The following is a 25040-nucleotide window of genomic DNA, read 5'->3' on the forward strand; positions in this document are numbered from 1 at the left end:
CATTGCTCTTCTTGTTTTATCAAGAACCCATTAGGGGGGCCTCCCTGATGGCATAAGGGGTTAGGACGTAACCTATGACGCTAACTGCAGCCACTGCAGCACGAGTTTGATCCCCAGTCAGCCAGGGAGCAACCCACATGGTGCAGCAGACCTCTCCTGACTCGCCCACTGCTCCCCTCGGCAGTGTATTTGTCATTCTGCTTGTTCTGTTCCCCACTGTCTCAGTGAATCCTCTCACCCCCACACCTCTGGCCTGTACCCCAGTTCTTATATGCATAAATCTTTTTTTTAAATTAAAAAAAAAAAAAAAAGAACCCATTAGGAAAACCAGGTGTCGGATGACAGGACGACTGTAAACCCTGTCTGTAGAAAGAGCCTCCAAATACTCTGGCAGGTTATTTTCTATGGAATGGGACAAACTCAAAGTGCAGGTGACCAAAGACATCTTCTTGTTTAGGGATTTTTGACATTTCATTCTGGGAAGAGGAACTTGTCCTCTGTAATCTTACACAGGACCCGCACACCCAACACGGAAGGTAAAGCTGCTATACAGAGGGTTCCAGATGCTCCTCTCCCCCTCCACCCCCTGGCTCCCACTCAAGGGTGGGAGCTGCAAGAGGCCAGTAGCACCCTCACCCCGCAGCTCACAGGCCTTCACTTAGTAACAGGCCTCGTCTCCAGCAGATGGCAGCAGGAGCTCAGAAAGGGGTGCCTTTTAAATACCTGCACAAAGCCTCCAGTGCTGACTACAGAGGGGAAGTGCAAATGGCAGATGTACCTGGGGTCTCCGCCTACCCAGGCCCCAGGGCCCAGGATCCTGGGCCAGGACCTGCTGGCTGGCAAGCTCTGCCCTAAGACGCTGCTACCAGACAGTTGGAAAACTACTCATCTAACAACTTGTCCCATTTTTTGGTCCCACAGGTGGGGATACTAAGGTTCGGGTCACAAAACCTAAAAGTGAATTGGGCCCAGGTCTCCTGACTCCTCCTGCAGTACTCCTCCTGCTGCGTCACAGTAAAAGACTTCAGCACTTTGCTACTTCTGCTAGATGAAACAGGGCCAGCTGTTGGCACATAATTCATAAAGGAATGCCAGAAAACAGCAGTTCTCCCAAGGTGAAGGTGAGGAAGACAAAAGAGGAAAAACACAGACGCATCCATGCAGAGACTGTACCTACCACACCCCTAGAGACTTACACAGCTCAGGGAAGGAACGTGACCACACCAGACCCGCGAGACCAAGGGGCTGTGAAGAATCAAGCTTTATTCCTTAGTTTTTGGCACCAAAGTCAGTAATTCATGCAAAAGGTCACTTCAAGCCGCTCAAGAGCAGCAGGGGCTGCCCCCCACCCCACCACACGACATTCAGCACAGAGTAAGGTGGGGCCACCCCTCCAGCACATGCAACAGTCTTTCCACACAATCTCAACTCTTATCTGACAGCCAAGCTCTGGATGTTTGTAGTGGCTTTTGTCAGGCAAATCTATCACCATCAATAGTCAGAAGACCTAAAACTCTAGCAAGCAGTTCTCCCTTCCTCCCTCACACCCCTTACTCCACCCGGTTCACTGTGGAGGCTCGGGCCGTGTGGAATGGTGCATGCCCACCTCAAGTCAAGCTGAAAAACAAAAAGGCACTGCCCTGGCTCGCGCGCCCCCACCCAGGGCCCAACTCCAAAGGAAGAGGACGAACGGTGCTTCTTGGCCCAATGCAGTATGTGCGCAGGTCCCAGGACACCAAGCACTTTGGCGCAAGGCCTCAGCCCGGCTCCAGCAGGCCGCGCCTCTGAATTTATAATTACTGCGCAAGCTGAGAAAAGCCAAACAACTGTGACTCAGACGTGGAGGTAAGGATTTGGGCCTCAGCTGCTAAACGGATGCTTTGAAGGGGACTTTATGCGCCTTTGCTCTTTCTGGGAATTCCTCTGAACAGGAATTGGGGTGGGGGCGAGGGGGAAGTAAAAGTGGTGTGCTCACTGCAGCTAGGTGAACTGGCTGAGGTCTAGTACCTACTTTCTGAAAGATACCAGAGACAAGGAAACAAAGGGCGAAATCGAGTGCTAACCCCTCTTCTCATAATTCTTGCAAAAGCGAGAAAGGCCCATTCCCTTTGCTCTTTCATGTGGAGCCTTAAGGAGCCACAGACCTATTGAGGGACCACCTAGAGTCTGGAACCCACGCCATCTTCTCTCCTAGTCACAAGGGACGAACACATGAAATACGGCTCAGCAGAGGTCTAGATCTGACATGACTTCTCCCCAGTGAGGAGTCTGCGGTTGCTTTATTACTGCACTGCTGCAGCACCACGGAGCTGGTGCTGGGCAACCGGGAGCATCAGGAACGCCAGAAGGATGACGTCAGGAAGCCTTTGGGGACAGGAATCTCCTTGCGCTGCAAACATTTCTGGTAAAGAAAAGAGGAATTCTCTGGTAACACTGCTTCCAAGCCTTAACAGTTGGGAGGGACTGACGGGCAGCAAGTCCTGGCCCTGCGGGACAGTGGATGAGGAAGGCAAGGCCAGCAGGACAGCCAGGGCTGTGGACACCGAGTGCCAATGTGCAGGCCACCACGCCCGCAGTGCCCTGGCCTCCAGCAGCAGGACCTCGCCTTCGCCATCATGACTTTCCCAGTTGGGCTACTGGGAATTGGAGGTCAGTGCACTGTCTGGGTAGACCTACCACGTGTTCTAAGCTGTCAAAACTAACCCCTTCAAGTTTTCTGGCGCTTGGAAATAGGGGAGGAGCCTGGCTGCAGGGGCAGTGTGTTCACTGAGCACAGTGCCCACTTACCCGCCCCAGGCCTGAGACAGGGGGGCGCTGTGGCCAACATGCAAACAGCTATGGGTGAGATATCTCATGCATCACCTCGGATCACCCCCCACAGGCAGTTTGGAGAATGGCATCTGGCAAGATGATGAAATGGCAGCCAGAGGGTTAAGGGGAAATCACTGACAAGCTAGGTTTGGAAAAATCAGGGCACCCAGAGGGCCAAGCCTGGCCAATACAGGCCCACAAGGCCATGAGAGCGGGGGCGTGTCGGGCTAGGGGTCTCTCACCTCCAAGAACTGCTTGAGGCGAATGAAGGAGCCCATCTGTCCTGAGCTTGTGATGGCTTCAATCCTACAGGGAGAGAAAGAAGACACGAGTCATACCCCTCTTCCGGAGAGGAGTCAGGGTCGCAGCTGATCTGAAGCGAAGCAGCAGATCCATGACTCAAGGAGCCGTCTTCTAGATAAGGGTTCTGTCCCTTCCTCCAAATGGCCTTGACCTTTTCAACAGGGGGATGAGGGAGGAGAGAGCGCTGTTTCCCACCCCCCAAGGTGTCTGTGGGCAGGTGGGATGGGTGCCATGGCTTGAGAAGAACCCTAGGAACTCAGCGGTGACTGTCACCAGAGTCAAGGGAACTCCTGACTGACTGTGGGGCACAGCTCCTGGTCTCCTGAATGGCTGTACGTAATCACCAGCCGAAATTACGAGAGGGCGTTCGGAAGAATTCAACACCAGGTGTCTGAATCCAACATCTCTCTAGTTTGTTTTTCATTCCTCTGAGATACTGTGTTTACTGAAATATCAAAGAGGAGCAAGGTGGGCGATCCTAACACACTTAATTCAGGGGCTGTTAGCTGAGTCAAACCAGCAAGTAACAGCATCCGAGGGTGTCCGATGTCAGGGGTGTACCTATCAAACACCCTGGCGCCCGCTCAACAGTTCTAGTACCTGGGGAAGTAATGCTCTTTGATGAGAAGTATCATCTTCCAGAACTGGGCCTGGTACTGCCTCATGAGGGCATTCCCACACACCTAGAGGGAGAGGCACGGTCAGAGCAGAGAACAGAAATTCACACTCAGAAGGCACAAGCAGCCTTTGGCCCTGCATTCCTATCACGCATTTCAGTCACAAGGCCACTAGCCAGCTAACTGAGGGAAGAAAGAGAAAAAGTCAATTTTCTTCTGAAAATATCTCCGCGTATTCAGAGTATTAGGTAGCCAGGTGTTCCGGAAAACCAGGAAATGTAATCCAACTTAATGAACTACTGGCCTATCTCAGAGATATCGTGGGTGTGGTCCCAGCTCAGCACAATAAAGCAAGCATCACAATGAAGCCACACAGATGTGCATGTGAAAGGTGTTTGTACCATACTATTACGTGTACAGTAGCCTTTGTCTATATAACAACGATATACTTTAAAAATACTTTATTGCTCAGAAATGTTAACCCTCATCAGAACCTTCAGTGAATCATGTTTTTTGCTGGTGGAGGGTCTTGTGGAAAAAAAAAAAAATGCAATATTTACAAAGTACAATAGTACAAGGTACACTTGTATTCTTTGAGTCTCCGGGATGGAAACCTTTTCAAGGGTCTGGCACACCCCTCCACCTTAGCAAGACAAGTGCACAGAGGACCACTTGTGTTCTCATCAACTCAGAGTCACTGCTCATCTATTGTGACTTCAGGAGCTGCTAAGGTGACTAGAAATGACTGGCACTATAGGACTATGGTCCCAGATTTGTCACGGCATGTGCGCGGAGCCTTTCCACAGAAATCCTTAGCCTCATCACACAGTGGTGGACCCTCAGAGGACGAGAGGACTATGTGGGGCCTTCTGGAAGGGGGAGATAGCCGACTCAAGCCGGCTAAGCAGCCATTTTTTCCTGGGAATTAGGAATCACAGCGGTGGGACCCCAGCCCCGCTGCACGGGGTGGCTGCATGAGGCTGAGTGACATAGACAGGAAGGCCATTCTTTTTCCCTTTTCCCCACTCCAGCAATTCAACGGGCAGGGAATTCAAGAAAGTGGCCTAAGAAAGCAGAATGAGACAACTTGCAGAAGAAGTAGACATGAAAGACCCTGTAGCCCGAGGGACTGTCTTGGAACCTGGTGACTCCCAGTTCTGAGCCTGGGGTCCTCCCCCGCTCTCATAGCACAGCCTACCCCCGGTTCTAGGGGTTCGACCTACAGCCCCAGAATAATTTCCCTTTTCGCTTGGGCTACAAGGAGATGACAGCCACACAGGGTAAGTGGGAAGAAAACTCAAACACTAGGAATTGTCCTAGAGCTAAGGAAAAAATGCAAGCCCCTGGGTCCTGCTGCCAGGCACCAACAGCTCCTGACTGTGCTACTTCCCCTTCTGTCACACTGGGGCCCATTCTGCTCTGACCACTGCTCTCCCTCATGATAACTGCATCACATACCTCCAAGAAGTCAAAGAGGAGGGTGGCTGTCACATCTGACAGGGGCTCCATGTTCAAGATCTGTGCCAGCCAGCGCCAGCCATGATTTAAGCCATGAGGGTGAGCCTGGGGGGAGACAGGCGTGGTCATGAGGAAGCCCAAGTCTATTTCTGTTTCCCTCACCGACTTGGGACCGAGTAAGGGTCTCACTGTGTTCGGAGCCCTCCCATCCACTGGTCACTACATGGACACAACCCTCCAGACCACCCAAACGGAGCACATGCTGGGGCAGAAACAACACAGGCCCGATGAATCCTGTGGTCAAGTGCTCCACCACACTGGTGTCCACACACTTTACCGGGACCCTTCAACACAGTGTCGGGGTCCCCTGGGCCAACAGTTCCTCTTACAGATGCTTTGTTGTTCTTGATGCCCGTAGCACAGAACCTTGCACACAATAGGTACATAATAAAAATGTGTGGGCTCAGGCAACTTATATTCCTTTCTCTTTAGGTCTCCAAGTCCCTTAACTTCTCATCCTCTGATCTGTATTCTTTGAAAAGAACCAGACTGGCAAGTCAAGCCCTGGCCCAGTCACGGCTCTGTCACTGGCGCTTGCTGGGCCATGTGTGAACTAAGATGTGCCATCCAGATGGCATAAGGCCCCAACTAAGTCTAATGTGACAATTTCTCACTCCTCTTCAAATAACATCTTGGAACCTTAACGACTGATTGATAACAGACTCCGTGATGGACTCTGATAAACTCAGTTCTTTGCAGTCTCAGCAGAGTCGGTCTTTGAACAAATGCCTCTGACGAGCCCAAGTTTCCCGGGCACCAACGCCGGCTTCTAAGAGCATCTGCACAGCGACCCGTCCTGTCACCACATGGCCTCCCTGGGAGACAGCTGCTATTTCCCGAGGCCAGAGTCTGGCCTGCCCTCTTTTTAGCCACAGGGGCCTTGTCTACTACCAGCTGTCGGTTTCCATACGGCCACCGGAGCTGGATGATGGCAGCGTAGAGGCGGATCATCCCAGACATGCGTTTCAGAAAGTTGTCCTGCTGTTCCACTTTGGAGTCCTTCACTTGGTAACCAAGCTTCCTGCACGGGAGCAAAGTCAGTGTAAAAAGGCCGAAGTGAGGGTGACGGGTCAGAGCTTACAATATTGGCTAAAAGCAACAAGGTACTCCTAGAATATGTTATCACTGACGTCTAATTTGCAAAAACCTTTGCTGACAAAGCACTCCTACCCATCATCAAATCTGTGTTCACATACAGCCCCGCAAGATAAACCCCCAGGAGGTAACCGAGGTCATCACCACCTTTTCCAGATAAGGAAAATGATGATCGAAAAGCTAAGTGATTTCACCCATTTCTGCAAAGCAATTAAATGACAAAACTGGGATAAAATCCCAACACCCCTGGACTCTAGATCCTGTGTTCTTTCCAGAAAGCTATATTGATTATTGGTACCTAAACCCACAAATTCCAAAAACTGTCCAGTTTTGCATGAAAGACGTATTCTCTGGTAGAACATTCAAGGGACAAATGAGAGGCTGTAAGAGGAAGCCCAAGTCTATTTCTGTTTCCCTCACCGACTTGGGACCGAGTAAGGAGAAAAACAACTTCACCTTTGATAGTCTTCCAAGGCCATTCCCTCCTTGAAAGCTGGATAGAAAGGCACGGAGTAAGGACACTTCTTGTGCAGATGAGCAAGAATGAGGTCCCCCACTCTGGGGTGCAGCTCCCAGATCCCAGACGCCACCACTGCAATGGGGAACGCGGCTTCATGATGGGAGGCCACCTCCTCCTCTCCTTGTTTCTAGAACACAGAGAGGTTGGTAAGTTTAAGTTGACACCGGAGAAAGGCTCAAATGTTGAGCACCAGACTCTTCTTTCCAAACCTCTAGACCAGGTTTCTCACCACAAATTTCTCTGCCAGTTTGTACTGGACAAAGTCCAGGCCCTGGGGATTGAGCGTGACGGACACGGAGTGGCCTCCAGATTGAACAGTCTTCCCAGAGAGCAGGCTGTGGATCTTGTCAAAGATCTCCTTCAGCTTCGAGCCTGGGTGTGATGGGAAAGTCAGTTAACAGCTGGAAGTGCAGAACAATCCATTTTCCCTCCATGTAAGAACAAGGTGCAAATCTGCAAATCCAGGTGTGATGCCCTCAGAGTTCAGAGCCGAAAACCAAAATAATGATGCAGAGAAACATGACAAACACATAGGATGTGGGGGCTTGAAAGCGTTAAGACACATCACCACTGCAACTGAATTCCTGTGAATGGACTAAATCTGAAACTGACACAGAAAACGGTGATAGATGCTGATTTGCCTCAGGTTCCTGGGGCTACTGGAGTCATTAGCCTCTCTAGGAAATCTTTTATATATATTTTTTATTTTTGTGTAGAAGAACTAGGGTATAGGCCAGAGGTGCAGTGGGTGAGAAGATTGACCAGCAAGAGTAGGGAACACAACGGGCAGATTGAAATACACTGCTAAAGGGAGCAGCAGGCGAGACAGGAGAGGTCTGCTGTGCCATATGTGGGTCAGCAACCTGGCCAGGGATCAAACTCAGGCCATAGAGGTGACAGTGCTGAAACTCAACCACTAGGCCACCAGGGAGGCCGCTCTAGGAAAAATCTTTTAAAGGAACTTCCCTACTCACAGTGATTTCCCCCCTACTCAGGGGTCTGTCTTCCTCCATCCTCAGAGACACAGAAGGGGGTTCCTAAATACTAAATTAATACTGTTAGGTAGCCAAGAGTCAAGCTGAGTCTACCAGCTCAGGCCAGTCCTTCCAGTGGGGGGCGCGGTGCATACAGGCAGAGCAGCAGAGGGACAAGAAAAGGGTCCTCAAGTACCTGCTCCCGGGGCTAGTCCCACTCCTGCCAGGGTGTTCAGTGAGTCCCCACTATGTTTAGGACAGATGCCCCCTTTTGGCATAAACTGCTGTGAACTGGTGTCCATGACTTGCAATCAAAGCTTAAGTGAATACAGCATCTCCTGTTTAGAAACACCCTGTCAAGTTCCAACTCACTTTAGGAAATGTTACAAAAATCTCTAAAATATCTTCTCCAAATGCTGTTTCATTAAAAAAAAAAAAAAAAAATTCAAGTGCTTTTCTTAGGGAGAAAAGTAGGAAGAAATATTCACACATGAAACAAAACAGAGACTCAAGCATTCAGGAGACCTGACAGTAGGTACACTCCCTTACGAAAACACCCAGTAGGTACACTCCCTTACGAAAACACCCAGTAGGTACACTCCCTTACGAAAACACCCAGTAGGTACACTCCCTTACGAAAACACCCAGCTTCCCTTCCTGCGACCTCACTCTTACACTTGGCTGATTTCAAAGGCTCACGGGCTGAATTCCCATCCAGTTCCTTCCTCCCGGCCTCCTGGTTAGGAGTCAGCTCCCAACTCTGCCTGTCTCGGCCTCCACCCACACCTGCCCCACCAGCACCATTCCCACATTGCCCGTCTGCTCCCAGTCTAGCTTCCCAGGGACAGCCAGCTGGAAAGACGCAGCCGTGAGCGCCCCTCTTCCTCAGTCATGCAGCATCTGGTGAGTATTTACTCTAGAACGTGTATGCCTGGCTGGACGGTAAGTGCGACAAGGGCTGACGCTGATGATGCAGACAGAGGATCACAGGTGGGAAGTAGGCAGAAAAATGAAGCCCAGCACAGTCAAGCCTAACGAGGTGTGGAGAAGGAGAGGCAGCAGGCATGGGACTGCAGGCGTCCAGCTCTCAAGTGGCCGGTAGGAAGGCGCGCGACCCACCACGCAACGAGGACAGGAGGAAAGTGGCATCGGGAAGCTGTGTTCAGATCTGAACACATGAAACTTGAGGTGTCTGAGAGACACATGGGCAGGGATGTCCGCCAGGGTGCTGGGCTCGGAGGAAAGGGCTGAACTAGATGGAGATGGACCTGTGTACAGGTGAGGTCTGAGGGGTGCACAGAATGAGAACTGGGGGTGAAAGGGGGCCTCCACCGACATCTGAGGTGGGACAGGAGACTGAAGAGCCCATAAGGAGAGAGGGAGAAGGAGCGCCACGGAGGGGCAGCTCCACGGAAGCCAAACAGGTGGAGGCTCATAAAGAAGGAAAACGATCACAGCGCCGAGTAGAAACGGAGGAAGACCGGAAAGTGCCTCGTAGACAAGGAATCAAGGAATCATTTTCGGATGTGACCCCAGCATATTTAAAGGCAAAGGAGTCTGTATAAGAGTCATTTTGCAGGCAGCGCAGAGAAGGGTGATAGGTGACAAGGCACGGTCTTGAAGGAGGGGAGGGAGGGGAGCAGAGGAGGAAGGGTAAACACGGGCCGGGAGGCGACCTCGGCCCCTGAGCAGGAGACCAAGAGGTAAACATGGGGTTGGAGGGCGGCACCTGGGGAGCGCACGCCTGACTGCTCCAGTTTCCTGACAAAGGACACGAGGCCGCCTGCGGTCAGCTGAGGATAAGCTGAGGAGGATGAAGGTGTAGGATGGCTCCCAATGCTGCTGCCATCAAAGGAAACCTGCTTAGAAAGTGATACCTGTTTATTTATTTACACCTGGCCCTGTCCTAGAAAGAATTTCAGGTCGCAAGCTGACAGGTAAGTTCTGACAGAGCCTCTCGGGCAGGACCTGAGACCTTCCTATGCTTCTGAGGCGACAGCAAGTCAGTGGGGAGGACCGGAGCCCTGCCGAGCGGGACAGCCCCGGCCTCCTGGCAGCACAGACAGGCATTTGGAGGCGTCCTCATCTAGAGTTGGATAAACACGAACCTCTGTTTGAAAGAAGAGGAGGAAGGGTCTCTCCCACCTGTTTCTCACTCTCTAGATCTCAGTGTCTGAAGAGAAAAAGGACAGGTCTGAGAGATTCAAGGCAGGCTTCAAGTTTGGAAAAGCGGATGCTGTGTAAGTCATCAGGCTCCCCTTGGGGTGTTTCCAGCACTAACATTCAACTTCAGCTAAGAGCCACCTGAGTAGCTTACTACTAGCTTGTAACTTAAGGTGTGAGTGAAGACACATGATTACCTTGTGTCTGCTGAAGGGGAAGCCAAGAAGCAAATATGCAAACAGGACACACGTCCCCTACACATGGCCGACCCAACTGTCAACACTTGTTCAGAGTTTATGGGAACCTGACGGATAAGTAGATTTGGAGTCAAAAAATAATAAATGAAGAGGAGAGACATGCGCTCCAACCTGCAATGGTGGAGATCTGGCTCACGGGGATGGTGGCTGCCTTCTGGAGGTCCATCTTTATCTTTTTGGTCTGCCAAAAGAGAACAGTAAGAAGACAGTGATTTGAAAGATGCCATTAGGGTAAGGGAAGGTGACACTCAATGATGTTCCCTTGGGACACGAGGCTGCTGAGGGCACTGCCAGGCCAGTGCACTCCTGTCTGAAGCACATCCCCACCTGGCTGTCTTTGCTGTTGGTCAGTCCCTCGAAGGCCCTCACGCACTGACTGCCTGCCTCCTGCAGCTGCTGGTACCACTGCATCGTGCTGTCTTGCACCTTCACCTGCAGGTCTGGGGGTAACAGAGAAGCCGGAGCTCGCTGAACACTCAGGAGCCAGGCCTAAACGCACTTGTATTTTGTGCACATTGATTTAAAACACTCAGTAAAATACTCAGTAGCGGCAACGCTTAGTAAAATATTTACTCGAATTACATAGAATTTCAAGTCTTCATGGAAAGTGTTGGACTCTGAAGTCAGGCTCCACCTCAGCCAACACTGATCTGATAGCATGCAAAGTTCTGGGAAGCTGTCCTGTAGCTTAGCATCACATTCAGAACACATCCTTGTCTCTTTTCACATTCTGGAAGGAACACCAGTTTAAAGGACTGTATCCAGACCAAACCCACCTTCATTCTGTTTTCCTCCTGGGCCCAGGCTGGCAGCCAGGGACTCTTTGCGGTCCTCTGGCCGCTGCTGCATCTGTGCTTCCCGAAGCTTCGCCTGGGCCTCCTCTTCGTTCCGCCTCCGCTTCTCCTCAGAGGCCCTGGCAAGCTCCTGCTGCAGGCTAGCCAGGAGGTCCCGCATTTCCTGCAGTACCCGCTCAGCCACAGCCTGGTCTTCCACTGTGGGACAGCCGTTCTGTCAGTGACACAGAGCTCAGAGGTTACTGCACAGGCGGCTGCAGCACACCTCACACAAGTCTACACATTTCTAGAACTGGAATCGCTGTGCCAATAGAGTACCCACACTCAACGTGCTGATTAATTGTTGTGCTCCTGTTCTCTGCCAGGTGATACCAACTCATCAACCACAGCCAAAGTGTCTGAGCACAGACAACGCTGGCTGGAATGTGTGTTAAACTAGTGACAGTGGTCTAGATAAAAATGGGACTGTGTTTACGAGTCCCATATATATAAGCCCCAACTTTATTTTTTTAAGTTTTATTTATTTATGCATACAAGAGCTGGGGCATAGGCCAGAGGTATGGGGGTGTGAGAGGACTCACCAGAGACAGCGTGGGGAGCAGAACAGGCGGATTGACTGAAATACATTGAGGGGAACAGCAGGCAAGACAGGAGAGGTCTGCTGCACCATGTGGGTCAGCTCCCTGGCCGGGGATCGAACTCGTGCTGCAGTGGCTGCGGATAGCTTCATAGTGCTGAGACTTAACCCCTTGCGCCACCAGGGAGGCTCCTCAAACCCCTAACTTCTTAACGATAGTTAAAAAACAAACAAACTCATTCATCCCTGCAGGAGAATGCTAGAACAGTGACTCATTATTCCAAAAATGAAAGGAAGCAAACATTTATCTTTCCTCCCTTACCTAGACTGTAGCTATTGACCTCAAGATCAATAGCTTAAGAGGAAATTTCTTTGTAGCACAATTTCAGGTAATAAATATAGACAGGAAGGTAGGATCAGAAAAATTCAAAATTCATCGCCCCTGGTGAAGCATCAGATAAAAGCACCATCAGCGGGTCTCCCCGGTGGCGCAGCGGTTGAGCGCTGGGTTGCGAAGCTGCCCACAGCCTCTGCAGCGCAGGTTCGATCCCCGGCTGCTCCCCGGCCACTGGAGGAGGGTCCCACATGGCGTGCAGACCTCTCCTGCTACCCGCTGCTCCCCTCAGCAGTGTCCTTCGGTCCTTCTGCCTGCTCTGCTCCCCGCTCTGGCTCTGGTGAATTCTCTCACCCTCCCGCGCTTCTGACTGTGCCCAGTGCATGTATAAACAAAACAAACAAACAAACAAACAAACAAACAAATAAATAAAAACATGCCTCTATAAAAAAAAAAAAAAAAAAAAAAAAAAAGCACCATCAGCAATAGCTACTGCCCAGCAGCAAGAGGTTTGCAGGGCGCTCTTGGGCGAAGCCGAGGGTGACTACACCGGAAGCCACTGGCCATTTTCACCTCCAAATGGGAAGACAATCAGGTACCGCATGCCTGCTGGCGTGATGCAGTAACCAGGACCTGTCACTGACCATGAAGCACATGTCCCTTCTCCCACGTATGAGCCTAACCAAGCCTCCAGGCCTGTGCTGTCTGGTCATGTGGTCACATGGCACAAAATCAGAAAACAATTTTGCTCCTGAAGTTCTGCATTTCTAAGGCAGTCTCAGAGAGTCCTTCTGAAGTGTCCTCACCTCAGAAGTGGTCCGAATGATCCCCGAGATGAGGCCACAAAGCTGGTTGCCTCGGGTCTGGAAGGCGGACAGGTCGACTTTCAGCAGGTCCCTGTGCTGCTCGGAGGAGTCAAGCTGCTGGCTCAGGTGCAGCACCTCCTCCTGCAGGGCGTACAGGCCACGGAGGCGGGCCTGGCCCTCTTCCTTTCGCAGCCGCTCCTGCTCCACCTGCTTGAGGCGCTGCTGCTCCGCCTCCCTCAGCTTCAGGTTGAGAATCTACACAGAGCTGCCGGGTTAGCCCTCTTGGCGGGGGTCCTGGGCCCCCCTATGTTCCTCCAGTCCTATGAGGGCTCCACATTTTCAAGGATGGGCCCAGAGCAGGAAGAGGGCTGGCCAGGCCGGGCCCGTCAGCCAGACACAGAAACCCCCACACAGTCCCAGGCTCTGACCTTCGCTCTGTGACGATGCTCAGCTTTTAGCTTCTCCTGGTGGCCCAGGGCTTCTTTGGAGCTGAATGGGGGAAAAAGTGGCCAGAGGACTAGTCAGGGATGCTTCCTAGACTGATTTACCTCCCCTAAAAGCCTTTCTCCTCCTGCACCACAGAGGCCATTTATCGAGGCTAGTCATTTGTAAGTTACGAGTGCCTCTGGCTACTTTGCTAAAGACTCAGAGGTTCAGCGCTTTCCCCTTGGGTTTCCCAATGGAAAAGTCCCAGTGGCCCACGCTGACATTCCTGCTCAGAACTCAGGGAGACTTACCTCTTCTCCATCACTTCCCGTAGGTCCTGGAATTCCTTATGCTGCTTCAGCTCTTTCCGCTCATCAAACCGCTTCAACTGTTCCGACGCCATCTCAGAGAGGGCGTGCACCTTCCTCTCCTGCTCCTCCCGCCACTGCCGCAAGCCCTCCTGAAAGGACCCACACGCCCTCTGGAGCTCACTACTGCCTCGCCCAGGAGAGCCGGCCCGACACTCGTGGGCACAGACCCATTCCTTGCTTCTCAGAACCTTTGCTCAATCACCTCTTCCCTCTGGGCTGTCTTGGACAGCTCTTCCGCTCTGTCACAGAGTTTGTCACTCCAGCTAGGCACGGAGTAGACAGACATTTACGACATAGGATCAAACAGCCCTGTCCTTCGCTTCCATCCTGTATATCCTTCCAAAGGTTTCAGGACAATCTACAGAATGGAAGAGTTAGGCCAAAAGCCGAATTTGAAAGTTGGAGAGCTCACTGACTGTTCCCTCAGGCTGTGTCTGCAGCCGAGGCAGGTGGGACATGGTGCCTGGCTCATGGTGGGCATTCCCATCCCCGAGAAAGCGCACTTAAGCACCGCTCCCCAGGTTCAAGCCAGCCTTCCTTCGCAGCCACTTACCATTCCTTTCATTCTGTGCACCAGCTCATACATTCGGATGCAGCCTTCCACTTTAACCCCCCGGGAGGACTGAAGAGCCAGGGTGTCTGTGTGCTGGGATTCATGTTTGCCCTACACGGAGAGAAGATGGAAGAATCAAGCTTTTCAGATGGCAAAACCCCATCCCCCGATGAACACCAGTCAAGAACAAGAGGAGAGTGCAGGTAAGACCGTGGGCTTTTCATGACAGCACCTTGTTCTGTTTTCCTTGATAAATCTTGGTGCTTTGGGGTTGGGTTTTGTTTGCTTTCGTCTTGTTTGCTTTCCTCTGTCTGTCCACTTTTCACCCAGGTCCCCCTCAATCGAAACATCTTGCATGAATATAGTGAAATATAAAAAACAGCGCACTGACACTGGCCCAATTCACAGAATGTGTTCAAATTTCACCAGTTTTACTGGCAGACTGACCAAAACACACTGCTGAGGGGAGCAGTGGGTGAGACAGGAGAGGTCAGCCTCGCCATGTGGGTTTCTTCCTGGCCAGCCGGGGATCGAACTCGTGCTGCAGAGGCTGCGGATTGCTTCATAGTGCGGTGCTTAACTCCATGCGCTACCAGGGAGGCCTTAAAAATACTTTCTAATATGAAAAAAAAAATCTCTTCAGGATAAGTCTCCTTGCACTATCTTTATTTTATTATTTTTTAAAGATTTATTTATTTATGCATACAAGAACTGGGGTACAGGCCAGAGGCACAGGAGATGAGAGGATTCACCAGAGACAGAGCGGGGAACAGAACAGGCAGACTGACTGAAATATACTGCTGAGGGGAGCAATGGGCAAATCAGGAGAGGTCTGCCCTGCCATGTGGGTTTCTCCCTGGCTGGCCCGGAATTGAAGCCGCGCTGCAGAGGCTGCGGAAAGCTTCAGAGGGTGGCGTTCAACCCGCTGTGCCACCGGGGTAGCCCTAGAAAGGATTTATTTTTTTTTTTTAAGTATTTTTTTTTATAGAGGCATTTTCTTTTTATTTATTATTTGTTTGTTTGTTTGTTTGTTTTGTTTATACATGCACTGGGTACAGTCAGAAGCGCGGGAGGGTGAGAGAATTCACCAGAGCCAGAGCGGGGAGCAGAGCAGGCAGAAGGACCAAGTACACTGCTGAGGGGAGCAGCGGGCGGCAGGAGAGGTCTGCGCGCCATGTGGGACCCTCCTCCGGTGGCCGGGGAGCAGCCGGGGATCGAACCGGCGCCGCAGAGGCCGCGGGCAGCTTTGCAACCCAGCGCTCAACAGCTGCACCACCGGGGAGGCCCACCCTAGAAAGGATTTAAATGCAGCTTACACAGGGGCATAAAATGTCACAAACATAAATTAAAGTCATAAAATATGGTTTTAAAAACCAGGCATATAGAGACACAAAGATATAGTGGAAAAAATGAACAAGGTACCCATCAGTACATGCTATCATCTTGGTTTTTAAAGTACCTCTGGAAGTACACCTCCAAAAAAGAGAAAGGGAAAACACCTACCAGTAACAACATAACCATTTTTACAAAGGTGGGTACAAGAGCCAATAAAGGAAAACACAACAAAGATTTCCAAAAACTTCAGAGCAAGGGCCTCCCTGGTGGTACAGCAGGTTGATTGCAGCGCTGTGAAGCTGTCCGCAGCCTCAGCAGTGCGTGTTTGAATCCTGGCCGACCAGGGCGATTCCCACATGGTGCGACAGATCTCTCCTGTCTCACCTGCTGCTCCCCTCAGCAGTGTATTTCAGTCAGTGTGCCTGTTCCATTCCCCGTTTTATCTCTGGTGAATCCTCTCACCCTCCTGCACCTCTGGCTTGTAACACAGCTCTTGTATAAAAATAAATATAATTTTAAAAATATATATATTTATTTATACAAGCACTGGGTACAGTCAGAAGCGCGAGAGGGTGAGAGAATTCACCAGAGCCAGAGCAGGGAGCAGAACAGGCAGAAGGACCGAAGTACACTGCTGAGGGGAGCAGCAGGCATGCCAGGAGAGGTCTGCGCGCCATGTGGGTCCCTCCTCTGGTGGCCGGGGAGCAGCCGGGGATCAAACCGGCGCTGCAGAGGCTGCGGGCAGCTTCACAGCCCAGCACTCAACCACTGCGCCACCAGGGGAGGCCCTAAAAATAAATAAATCTTAAAAAAAAAAAAAAAAAAAAAACTTCAGAGCAAGTATACATTTTACTGTAGACTCTGCACCACCAACACAAAAAGGGTAACTTGGGCCTCCCTGGTGGCGCAGGTGTTGAATGCTGCACTGTGAAGCTGTCTGCAGCCTCTGCATCGTGGGTTCGATCCCAGCTGGCCAGCGAGAATCCCACATGATGCAGTAGACCTCTCCTGTCTCGCCCACTGCTCCCTCAGCAGTGTGTTTCTTCACTCTGCCTGTTCTTTTGTTCCCCGCTGTCTCCGGTAAATCCTCTCACCCTCCCGCGCATCTGGCCTATACCCGGTTCTTGTATAAAAATAATTAAATCTTGGGGCCTCCCTGGTGGCGCACGGGTTAAGACACAACCTATGAAGCAAACCGCAGCCACTGCAGCATGAGTTTGATCCCCGTCCAGGGAGAAACTCACATGGTGCAGCAGACCTCTCCTGTCTCGCCCGCTGCTCCGTTCAGCAGTGTATTTCAGACAGTCTGCCTGTTCTGTTCTCTACTTTCTCTGGTGACTCCTCTCACCCCCCACACCTCTGGCCTGTACCCACGTTCTTGTATGATTAAATAAATAAACCTTTTCAAATAAATAAATCTTTAAAAAAAAAAGGGTAACTTTACAAGTTAAATAGGCACATGTTCACGAGAAAATCAATCCAATCATTCATTAAATTAATTTCTTTTCTTGGCATCAAGGATCAGGAGAATGTCTCTCCCTGGGTCTTCTTAAAGAGAACTCTGAGTGATGCAGCCAACACTATCTCTATAAACAGCTACAAGCAGCAAGCACTCTTTTCCCAGGATAAGGCCACTGTCACTTTCCAAACTTAAACCCTTCAATTTTGCAGCCACAGTTGCCTATTGCATACACTGATTAAAAACCTTACCTTGGTTCCATCAGGTGTTACCAAGGAGACTGGTGAGGAGGCAGGGTTTCTGCGGGGAGATGTAGGAACAAAGGAAGGCTGATCTAGGCTTGAAGTTGATCTAGAAGAGGTCGAAGTCTCAGAGGCAGGTGGGTTCTCTTGTGTGTGGGGTAAGACATGATCTACCACCCATCCAGAGTAAGAGGACAGCTTGGGAAGAGACATACATTCTTCTAAAACATCCTAGAAAGAAGAGAAGTCCAACTTGTATGTCAACTGATGTAAGCAATGAAAAATAATTGTATCTGGATAAAATTCCCTATATAAAAGTAAATAAATAAAATAAAATCACTTAAATGACTGAGTGAAAATCTAAAAGAAATCCTAAGTAAACAAATAGCAAAGACCCAAAGTCACAATAACAACGAGAGCTGACCCAAAGCTGCAAATCTAAAACATAAAACAATACTTATGAAAAGAGCCATAAACAGAGAAAAAAATTTCTACTGACCAAAAAAGGCAATATATTTCATAGGGTTATTATTACCTCTAACATACAAGAACTTGTAAAGGTTCAGGGGGGAAAGACACTAAAACTCCAATAAATTGGGCCTCCCCTGGTGGCGCAGCAGTTGAGCACTGGGCTGCGAAGCTGCCCGCAGCCTCTGCAACGCAAGTTCAATCCCCCGCCGGCAAGGGTCCTACATGGCATGCAGACCTCTCCTGCCGTGCCCGCTGCTCCCCTCAGCAGTATATTTCGTCAGTCTGCCTGTTCTGTTCCCCGCTCTGGCTCTGGTGAATTCTCTCACCCTCCTGTGCTTCTGACTATACCCAGTGCTTGTATAAATAAATAAATAAATCTTCAAAAAAATAAAAAATGAAACTCCAATAAAAAATTAGAAAAATACATTTAGGCAATTTACAAATAAAGATCTAACTTTGGTTCTTGAATAATGAAAAGATACTCAACTTCAATCAAGAGTGACCTGCATTGTAAAGTTACAATGAAATCTCTTCCTAGCTTACTAAGCAAGCAAAATGTAAAGTATAATAATACATCCTGTTGAGAAGGCTGTGGGGGGCAAACAGCCACCATCATTGCTGACTGGAAGGCAAACTGGTACAGCTGTTGACCAGGACTTTGGCAAGAAGTAAAAATACATCTATGCTTACCTTCTAGCCCAACGATCTCACTTTCAGGAGTTTATTCCAAAGACACATTGCTCATAAAATAAAGGTACATTCTCATAAGATTACAGGGTAATAGATTACAACTCTTGAATAAAATAGAAACCCCAGAATCTTTAAATATGAAGACATAAAAGAAAGGAAGCAAGTTCTTCCTCACAACAGAATACCTATGAAGGAAAAGTAAGAAGAACGCTGGCTGTGAAGAAATGCCATTTTGCACATCACATAGGTGACTGACTTAGGTCAAAAGGCATCAATGAATGCGAGGTTTGATGGGAAAAAATGGCACTGGTGTGATCTTGGTTATCTCCCTATCAAATACTAATGAATTGCAACGGGGAAAATGATGAACTATAAGCAGTTATTTGACAGATCCCAGTGAGGTCTGGTGATCACCAGGGTGGGGATGGGCTGACATCAGTGTGCTTCCTGATGTGACTTTCCCAGAATACAACATCATTTTGTGGTCTTCCTGCCAAGAACGCATATCTTGCTAGGATTCATGCTACAGAATATAAGGCAAGTATTCTTCAAATGTGTCCAATATGAGAGAAATGCTTTAGAACCATTTCACACAGAAGCCTGATGAGAAAAGGACATCATATCTGCAGCTGAGTTACTTGCAATTCGGGAACAGGAGCTACACCTTAACCCCTCCCTACCCTATTAGACCCTGCTAGTCTAATAGAGCTTTGCACTAGCTGGGTGCAGAGTCCACGCCCCCATTCAACTTTCCAGGCCCGCCCAGCGCCATCTGATAAAGTGGTCTTTTCACTGTCAGCACAGACAGGTTCGGTCATTTTTTAAGACGTGTCAACGGCCTTTACTGGCTGCAACTGGAAGTGGGGGGCCAGGGGAGTGACAGCGCAGCTCTGGCTCCTGGGGAGGTTCCAAAGGGTGGGTCGTGGCTCTCGGAAAGAGGTTGTTCTTGTGAATCGTGCATCGCTCAATCGGTTCTCCTAGCACAAAACCGAGCACTGGAGACGCGCCAGGGACTAACCGACCTGGGGGGCCGGGGGCTCTGGCAGCCCAGGCGGAGGCGCCCAACTCTGGCTGGGGGGGGGTGGCAATGAAGCCTTGGGAGCAAAGAGCGCCTATGGCGCGAGGGGCCCTCCCGGACGGCTAGAACGGGCTCAGAGCGCACACACCCTGGGCCAGGAGGCTGCACACACAGGAGTCGGGAAACAAAAGCGGGTTGTCGGGAAGAACGCGCGGGGTCCCGGCGCCGCGCGCGCCCAGGGCTGGGGCCTGCAGGGTGGCGCCGCGAGCGGGAGGACCTCCGGCCCCGGGGTCGCCGCTCACCTCGCCCCGCTGCAGCCAGTCGCGGTGGTAGCACAGACGACCCTTGTCAGAAGTGCGCAGCGCCTGGAGGGTGTCCCAGCAGCGGCCCTCGGAAGGCATGGCCGGCGCGGCGGCAGCCCCTCCGCGAGGCCGCTAGAGACTCCACAAGTCCTCGAATCCGCCGCCCGGAAACGGGCGCCCGCTTCCGCTTCCGGGGCGCGCACGCAGCCGCGCAGCACAGCCCCGCCCCAACGGCTGCGTGGCCCCGCCTCCGGCGCCGCGCCCGCCGCCAGCGCGCCTGCGCGCCGGTTGTGTCCTGCGCCTTCCTGCCCGGCAGGGGGCGCTCGACGGCGGGGCGCGTCCATGAACCAGCGTGCGGGCCGCCTCCGATGCGGCCGCGGCTGCGGCGGGCAGTTCCTCGAAGGTGACAGTTACCGCTGACCCAGCGCCCGAGGGAAATGCAATGTGCGCCCCTGGCGGCCTTACTGACAACCAAAAGGTGGCAACCCGAGGGCCATCCCCCCACGCACGCCCAGCTGGGACCCCACCGCGGAACACTAGCTCGAAAAGTGGGGTGCAAACGCGAGTCCTGACGTTGATGAGCCCCGAAAACATGCTAAGTAAAAAGACATCCACAAAATTTACACACATGTGAAATGTCCGGCGTGACAAATCCAGAGACAGACTTTATTAAGGGTTTCCAGGGGCCGGAGGAGGACCTGGGGAGCGGCTGCTAATGGGAATGTGCCACAATTAGCTAATGGTGCTGGAGCTACGACTTCGTGAAGATACTAAAAACGACTTAACGCTCTACTCTGCAGGGGTGGATGTTATGGTACATCGGTGATACCTTAATAATACCTAGCTAGAAGTCTTCATCTTTTGACCCTTCTTTTGCCCATGTCACGGGATCTGTTTGAGGCGGGAAGGAGTCTTCTCGGTGTTTGAAGCAATAAATTTTTTCATTTTTTGACTTTTTTACAAACATTCTCAAATTTTTGTAATGAAGGATTTTACAAAGAATAATAGAGGCTTGTCGAGAGTCCCAGCAAGGGAGTAAGGCATTTCCCAGGTGAGTGTGATAAAGAGCAGCACCCTGCACTGAGGCGGCTTTGGTAACCTGAGGAAAATGGCTCACACAAATATGTCCCTACCCTGGGGTAGTCGGCCAACTCCCTTTGCAGGGATGGCCTTTATGCGTTGTAAGGTCGAGTCCATTCCTGTGAAGGGCATAAAAAAAGGCTTGGTTTTGTGGCAATGGCAGCTGGTCATTTTGTTTTTGCAACTACAGGTCACCGTGATTTGGGGAGGGAGTTTTCTGGTGGTGAAATGCAGATGCGTGGGTGGGGTCCATTGCCTCAAGGACCTAGGAAATCCTCTCGCAACCCAGCGCTCAACCGCTGTGCCACCGAGGAGGCCCCGAGAACCAAATACTCTTATTCAGAAACCAATGAACATTTCATCAACAGTAATACACGCACTTCCGTCTTCCTCCTGACCCCTAAGGTGGTCAGCCCCCAAAGCCCTGAGCGACGCCAACCCAGTGAGTTTCCTCAGTCATGTCACAGGACTGAGTGCGCAAAAAAGAACCAAGGTGGGCCTACACAAAATAAAAAACCACACATTCCAGGCACCATGTACTTTAAAATATTTATTGGCTCTCCAGCTGCATTTTTCTTAATTTTTAAAGAAGGATGGGGACATCCAATGGGGCTTTAAATATGGATTATAAAAGCTTTTTGTAAAACAACACGAAAATATCAAGAATAAATGCATTCTATAGCTACAGATAAGGCGAGGAAACGAGGCGGGGTATACTGTTCAAAGGCCAGCTGGACATGAGCCCCCCAGTGTCTATTGTGAAGTGCTTGGGGGTCAGGGGCCTCAAAGGAACTTGGGCACCAGAGTTCCCACTGTGCTCAGGAGGGGGGACTGGGGAAAGCACCGTACCCATGAAATAAGAAAAAGAGCAAGCAAACGAGCCCACAGCCCGGGAGGCTAACAGTGTCTGCTGCCTCAGATCAGAGAAGACCCAGGAGAGGGGTTCCTAAAAAGAGGGCTGGAGGGAACTGGAGGAAAAATCCAGTCCGTACATCCTCTCAAGGGTGTGTTAAAATTGGGCCCTGACCACCAGTAGAGGTAAGGCCTGTTGAGGTGATTAGAAACTTCCATCAGGCCACAACATCAGAAAAGAGAGAACCAAGAAGTCCCTGCTTCACCACTGCTGCTTCAGGGACTTGTCTGGAGTCAGTAGCCAAGGAAAGATCCTGAACATACTCCATCACTGGAAGAGAGAGAAGACAGGCTTTCCGGGAATGGCTTGGCCACTCCTCAGTCCCCATGGCATCATTTGAGCTCCTGGACCTGGAGTGAGCCTTAGGCCGGAGGCGACCGGGAGCGGACAGGAGAGCTGGTCAGGAAAGTGGTGTAGGGCCCGTCCCCAAACACATTGGCATAGGACGACTTGAGGAACTGGACGTAGTTCTGCATGCTGCGGTTGGTGCTCTCCGACTGCTCCAGGCGATCCTTCAGGTCCTGCAGGCGGCTCTGGTAGCGGCGGTCAGCCTGGGAGGAGGGCCAGAGGGGTAGCTGAGCTCAGAGCCACAGGCTTCATTAGTGGTTGCCGAGGGCAGGAAGGGCGCAGAGAAGCAGGAATGACTTGACGGGTAAGGGTTTCTTTCTAAAACGATTCTAAGAGCAATGAGGACAACAGAGGCCAATGGCAGTGTCTCCACCGCCTGCCCTCTGTGCCGGTGGCCATGACACCCACAGGCAGTGGCCCACTGGCTTGTCCTCAGTCACACTGTGACGCTTCATGCCCGGGACAAGCATGCCAAGAAGGGCATTCCCAGGGAGAGCGTCAGTATTTTTAAGAGCAAATAATCTGTGAACCATGACAATATTGGGGCTTAAATGAGAGCAAATACCATCCTGTGTACTTTAAGATACACTTGCTAGTATAAAACAGTGACAGGCCTTCCTAGTATAAAACAGGAACAGGTCATGTGAAGATACTAAAGCTAGAAATGAACCAGAAAGTTCAGAGAATCACTATGTTATTTTTTTTAACAGTTACATTGAACTCATCTGATTACAATGAAGAGTTAATTGCACGGTAATGACAAAACCAACCTTAGACTAGTGATGACTGCACAGCTCGCAGGGGCACTAACACCACTGAATTATACAATCTAAAGGGGTGGAACTGTAGGGATGGTATATGGATGGTAACGGTCGTTTAAAAAGAGAAGTGGGGGAGATCTGCCCAAGAGATCCATGAGAGCTGGGAAAGTGACCAGAGGAAAAGGAAGCCATCCACCGTCATAAGCAAAGCGCCCCGCCCCACAGGCCCAAGGAGTTAGCAGCTCAACCCAGCCACCTCTCCTGCCTCACTCACATCCTCTCTGCTCCGCCGCAGCTGGCTGAGTTCAGTCTTGGTCCTGCTCAGCTGGGTCTCAAGGTCCAGGATTTTGTTCTGGGCGGCTCGCTCCTTGGAGACCGCATGCTCCTTGGTTTGCTCCGCCTGCAGGAAGACACAGGTGAGGCTGGCGTACCTGATGAAGCACTGGGCCGAGCAGGCCGGGCCACGCCCTGTTCTCCGGGTCTGGCAGACCACACCTGTGCGGGCTGTGGCGCGTTCTCTGGAGCTTCAGGGCAGGAGCTAGCTATGGGGCTACCTGTGCACCACAGCTTTACCTGCCCTCTTCCAAAGCCCATGCATCATTAAGTGGCGGTCGCCTGGCTCAACCCCACACAGCTAGTGAGAAATAAGTGATGTGAGTCAAGTGCTGAGTCCTTTACGACAATTGCTTATTTGATCTTACCCTCTTGCCAGAATTCTGGGGGGGCTGCTGCTGCTACATGTCCATTTTTCAGGCGGTGACTAGGCTGAGAGAGATGATTCGCCCAAGGCCACAGAACTCACCAGTCACGGAACTGAGACCCACCTGCCTCCTGGCGTCCTCAATGGCGCTCTCCAACTGCCTCGCCAGGGATCCACACTCCCGTGTCTTCTCCTCCAGCCGCACCTGGGCCTGGTGGATTGCCTCCTCCCTCTTGGCAATCACCTGTAGGAACTCGATATTCTGGGCGCTGGTCGCCTCCAGTTTCCTAGGTGAAAACGCTCAATCAGGTCATGCTCATCCCCGACCTGTCTTGTTCCACCCACCAGGAAGGACCGGCCAGCCAGGTGCCAGCCCGCCCGCCCTCGGCTGGGGGTCTCCTCACACCGAGAATCTCCAAGGAGCCACAGGAATAAACCAAAGCCATCTGCAGATGAGCACGGCAGCAAGGAGCATGCGGCTGAAGCGGCGGGTTAGAGCTGTACGCAGAGCAGGAAGAGCAAGCCCGAGTGAGCGAGGCCGGACTACGTGCACCTGTCACCTGCGAGACGGCACCTGGCAGCTCGGGAAGGCGGGCACCATTGTCACCCCCATTTACGGAGGAAGGAGCTTAGGCACAGATGTCATTGGCCCAAGGTCAGCAGAGCTAGAAGGTCTGTCGCCAGAACCCCTGCCCTCAACTGCTGCTGCTCACTGCCCCCTCCCTTAGCAAGGGGACTGACTGCAGCTGGAGCACATCTGGAGCGACCGCCCCATAGTCACACACCAACTCACTGCCCTTCCAGAACACCTTCTGAGGAGCTCTGCCTGTCCCGCTGAGGCTAGCTGCATGCGAGCCAGTAGAGCGGGGTGGAGCCAGGAGATCCCCAGTCTCAAGTTCCTGCCTGCAGGCTGCCTGCACCACCTGGAGCAGTGGGCGGCTCCTAAGGCCTCCGGCCTTTCACTTCAGACTGGGGCTCTGGCCCTTGTTTCACCGATGCTAAAACGTCTGAAGGATGAGTCAGGAGTCTAAGGTGCAGTTTTGCCAGGTACCAGCGATATGACCTTCAGCAAGTCACTTAACCTCCCCGCAAGCTGTTTCCTGGTATTCAAAGGGGAAACTACCATCAGGGCGTGCATGTCTGCAGGTCGGGTAGTGTGCTGACCTCTTTAAGGAGTTTAACTCACTGCGGACTCACAATAATGTGAGCTAGCTTGTCAGCCTACCATGATCCCAAGGTGACAGAATGGCGGTTCAAAAGGGTTAAGTGATTTGCTCAAGAGCACAGTGCAGGTCAGGTGGTCAAGCAGGGGCCCAAGGCCAAGGCTGCTGATTGCCTTCTGACTCTTCCCTCTCACTGCCTCCGGCAGCCCAGAAGTAGCAGGGGGTCAGATCAGAGAGGTCTTGGGGAAGGATAATCAGAAGCATATTGTGAGCACTGGCCCTGTTGGCTGGCTAGAAGGGGCTCCTTTCTATAGGTGGTCTGGTGTAGCTCGCAGTCCTGGGCGGGTCCCGGCTGAGACCACGACCTCTCCCTCGATGCTTACCACTGCCACGGAGGCGGCTTTTCCTCTGAGGGCTGCCTAGTGCCTCCCAGGGCCCT

General features: G+C 51.5%; 2 protein-coding genes across 18 annotated transcripts in view; both read right to left on the minus strand.

The window, feature by feature from the left end:
• Positions 1-853: 853 nt before the first annotated feature.
• GLE1 (GLE1 RNA export mediator) lies at positions 854-19806 on the minus strand. Its single transcript, XM_037492453.2, has 16 exons — positions 19637-19806; positions 17165-17386; positions 14120-14230; positions 13507-13655; positions 13198-13258; positions 12770-13024; positions 11035-11266; positions 10586-10698; positions 10370-10439; positions 7094-7236; positions 6801-6991; positions 6141-6270; positions 5190-5294; positions 3715-3797; positions 3054-3117; positions 854-2401 (listed from the first exon to the last, which is right to left on the minus strand). Exons 1-16 carry the CDS (start codon positions 19733-19735, stop codon positions 2333-2335), a joined length of 2097 nt encoding a protein of 698 aa, XP_037348350.1. The 5' UTR covers positions 19736-19806; the 3' UTR covers positions 854-2332.
• A 1446-nt stretch (positions 19807-21252) lies between these two features.
• The window catches only part of ODF2 (outer dense fiber of sperm tails 2), a 30365-nt gene continuing 26577 nt past the window's right edge, over positions 21253-25040 (minus strand). For 13 of the 17 annotated variants that reach the window (XM_037495288.2, XM_037495286.2, XM_037495294.2 and 10 more), the window contains 3 exons: positions 23563-23725; positions 23013-23138; positions 21254-22180 (listed from right to left, as the gene is read on the minus strand). In XM_037495288.2, coding sequence (XP_037351185.1) covers positions 21992-22180; positions 23013-23138; positions 23563-23725 — 478 coding nt within the window. In that variant the 3' untranslated portion in view covers positions 21254-21991. Of the gene's footprint in view, positions 22181-23012; positions 23139-23562; positions 23726-23842; positions 23937-25040 lie in introns of those variants that run through there. The other 4 variants (XM_037495304.2, XM_037495303.2, XM_037495298.2 and 1 more) reach the window with 3 other exon arrangements.

The sequence above is a fragment of the Talpa occidentalis genome, unplaced genomic scaffold (assembly GCF_014898055.3).
Source record: "Talpa occidentalis isolate TD23 unplaced genomic scaffold, MPIMG_talOcc4v2.1 talOcc4.7, whole genome shotgun sequence".
Classification (NCBI taxonomy): domain Eukaryota; kingdom Metazoa; phylum Chordata; class Mammalia; order Eulipotyphla; family Talpidae; genus Talpa; species Talpa occidentalis.

What these genes read in the sequence shown, in the direction of transcription:
- GLE1 (XM_037492453.2), bottom strand. Translation starts at nt 19,735, where the DNA reads ATGCCTTCCGAGGGCCGCTGCTGGGACACCCTCCAGGCGCTGCGCACT. An exon ending in CGGGAAGTGATGGAGAAGAG is followed by an intron (nt 13,259 to 13,506) that starts GTAAGTCTCCCT and finishes TCCCCCATTCAG; the next exon opens with CTCCAAAGAAGCCCTGGGCC. An exon ending in AACTGGCAGAGAAATTTGTG is followed by an intron (nt 6,992 to 7,093) that starts GTGAGAAACCTG and finishes TCTGTGTTCTAG; the next exon opens with AAACAAGGAGAGGAGGAGGT.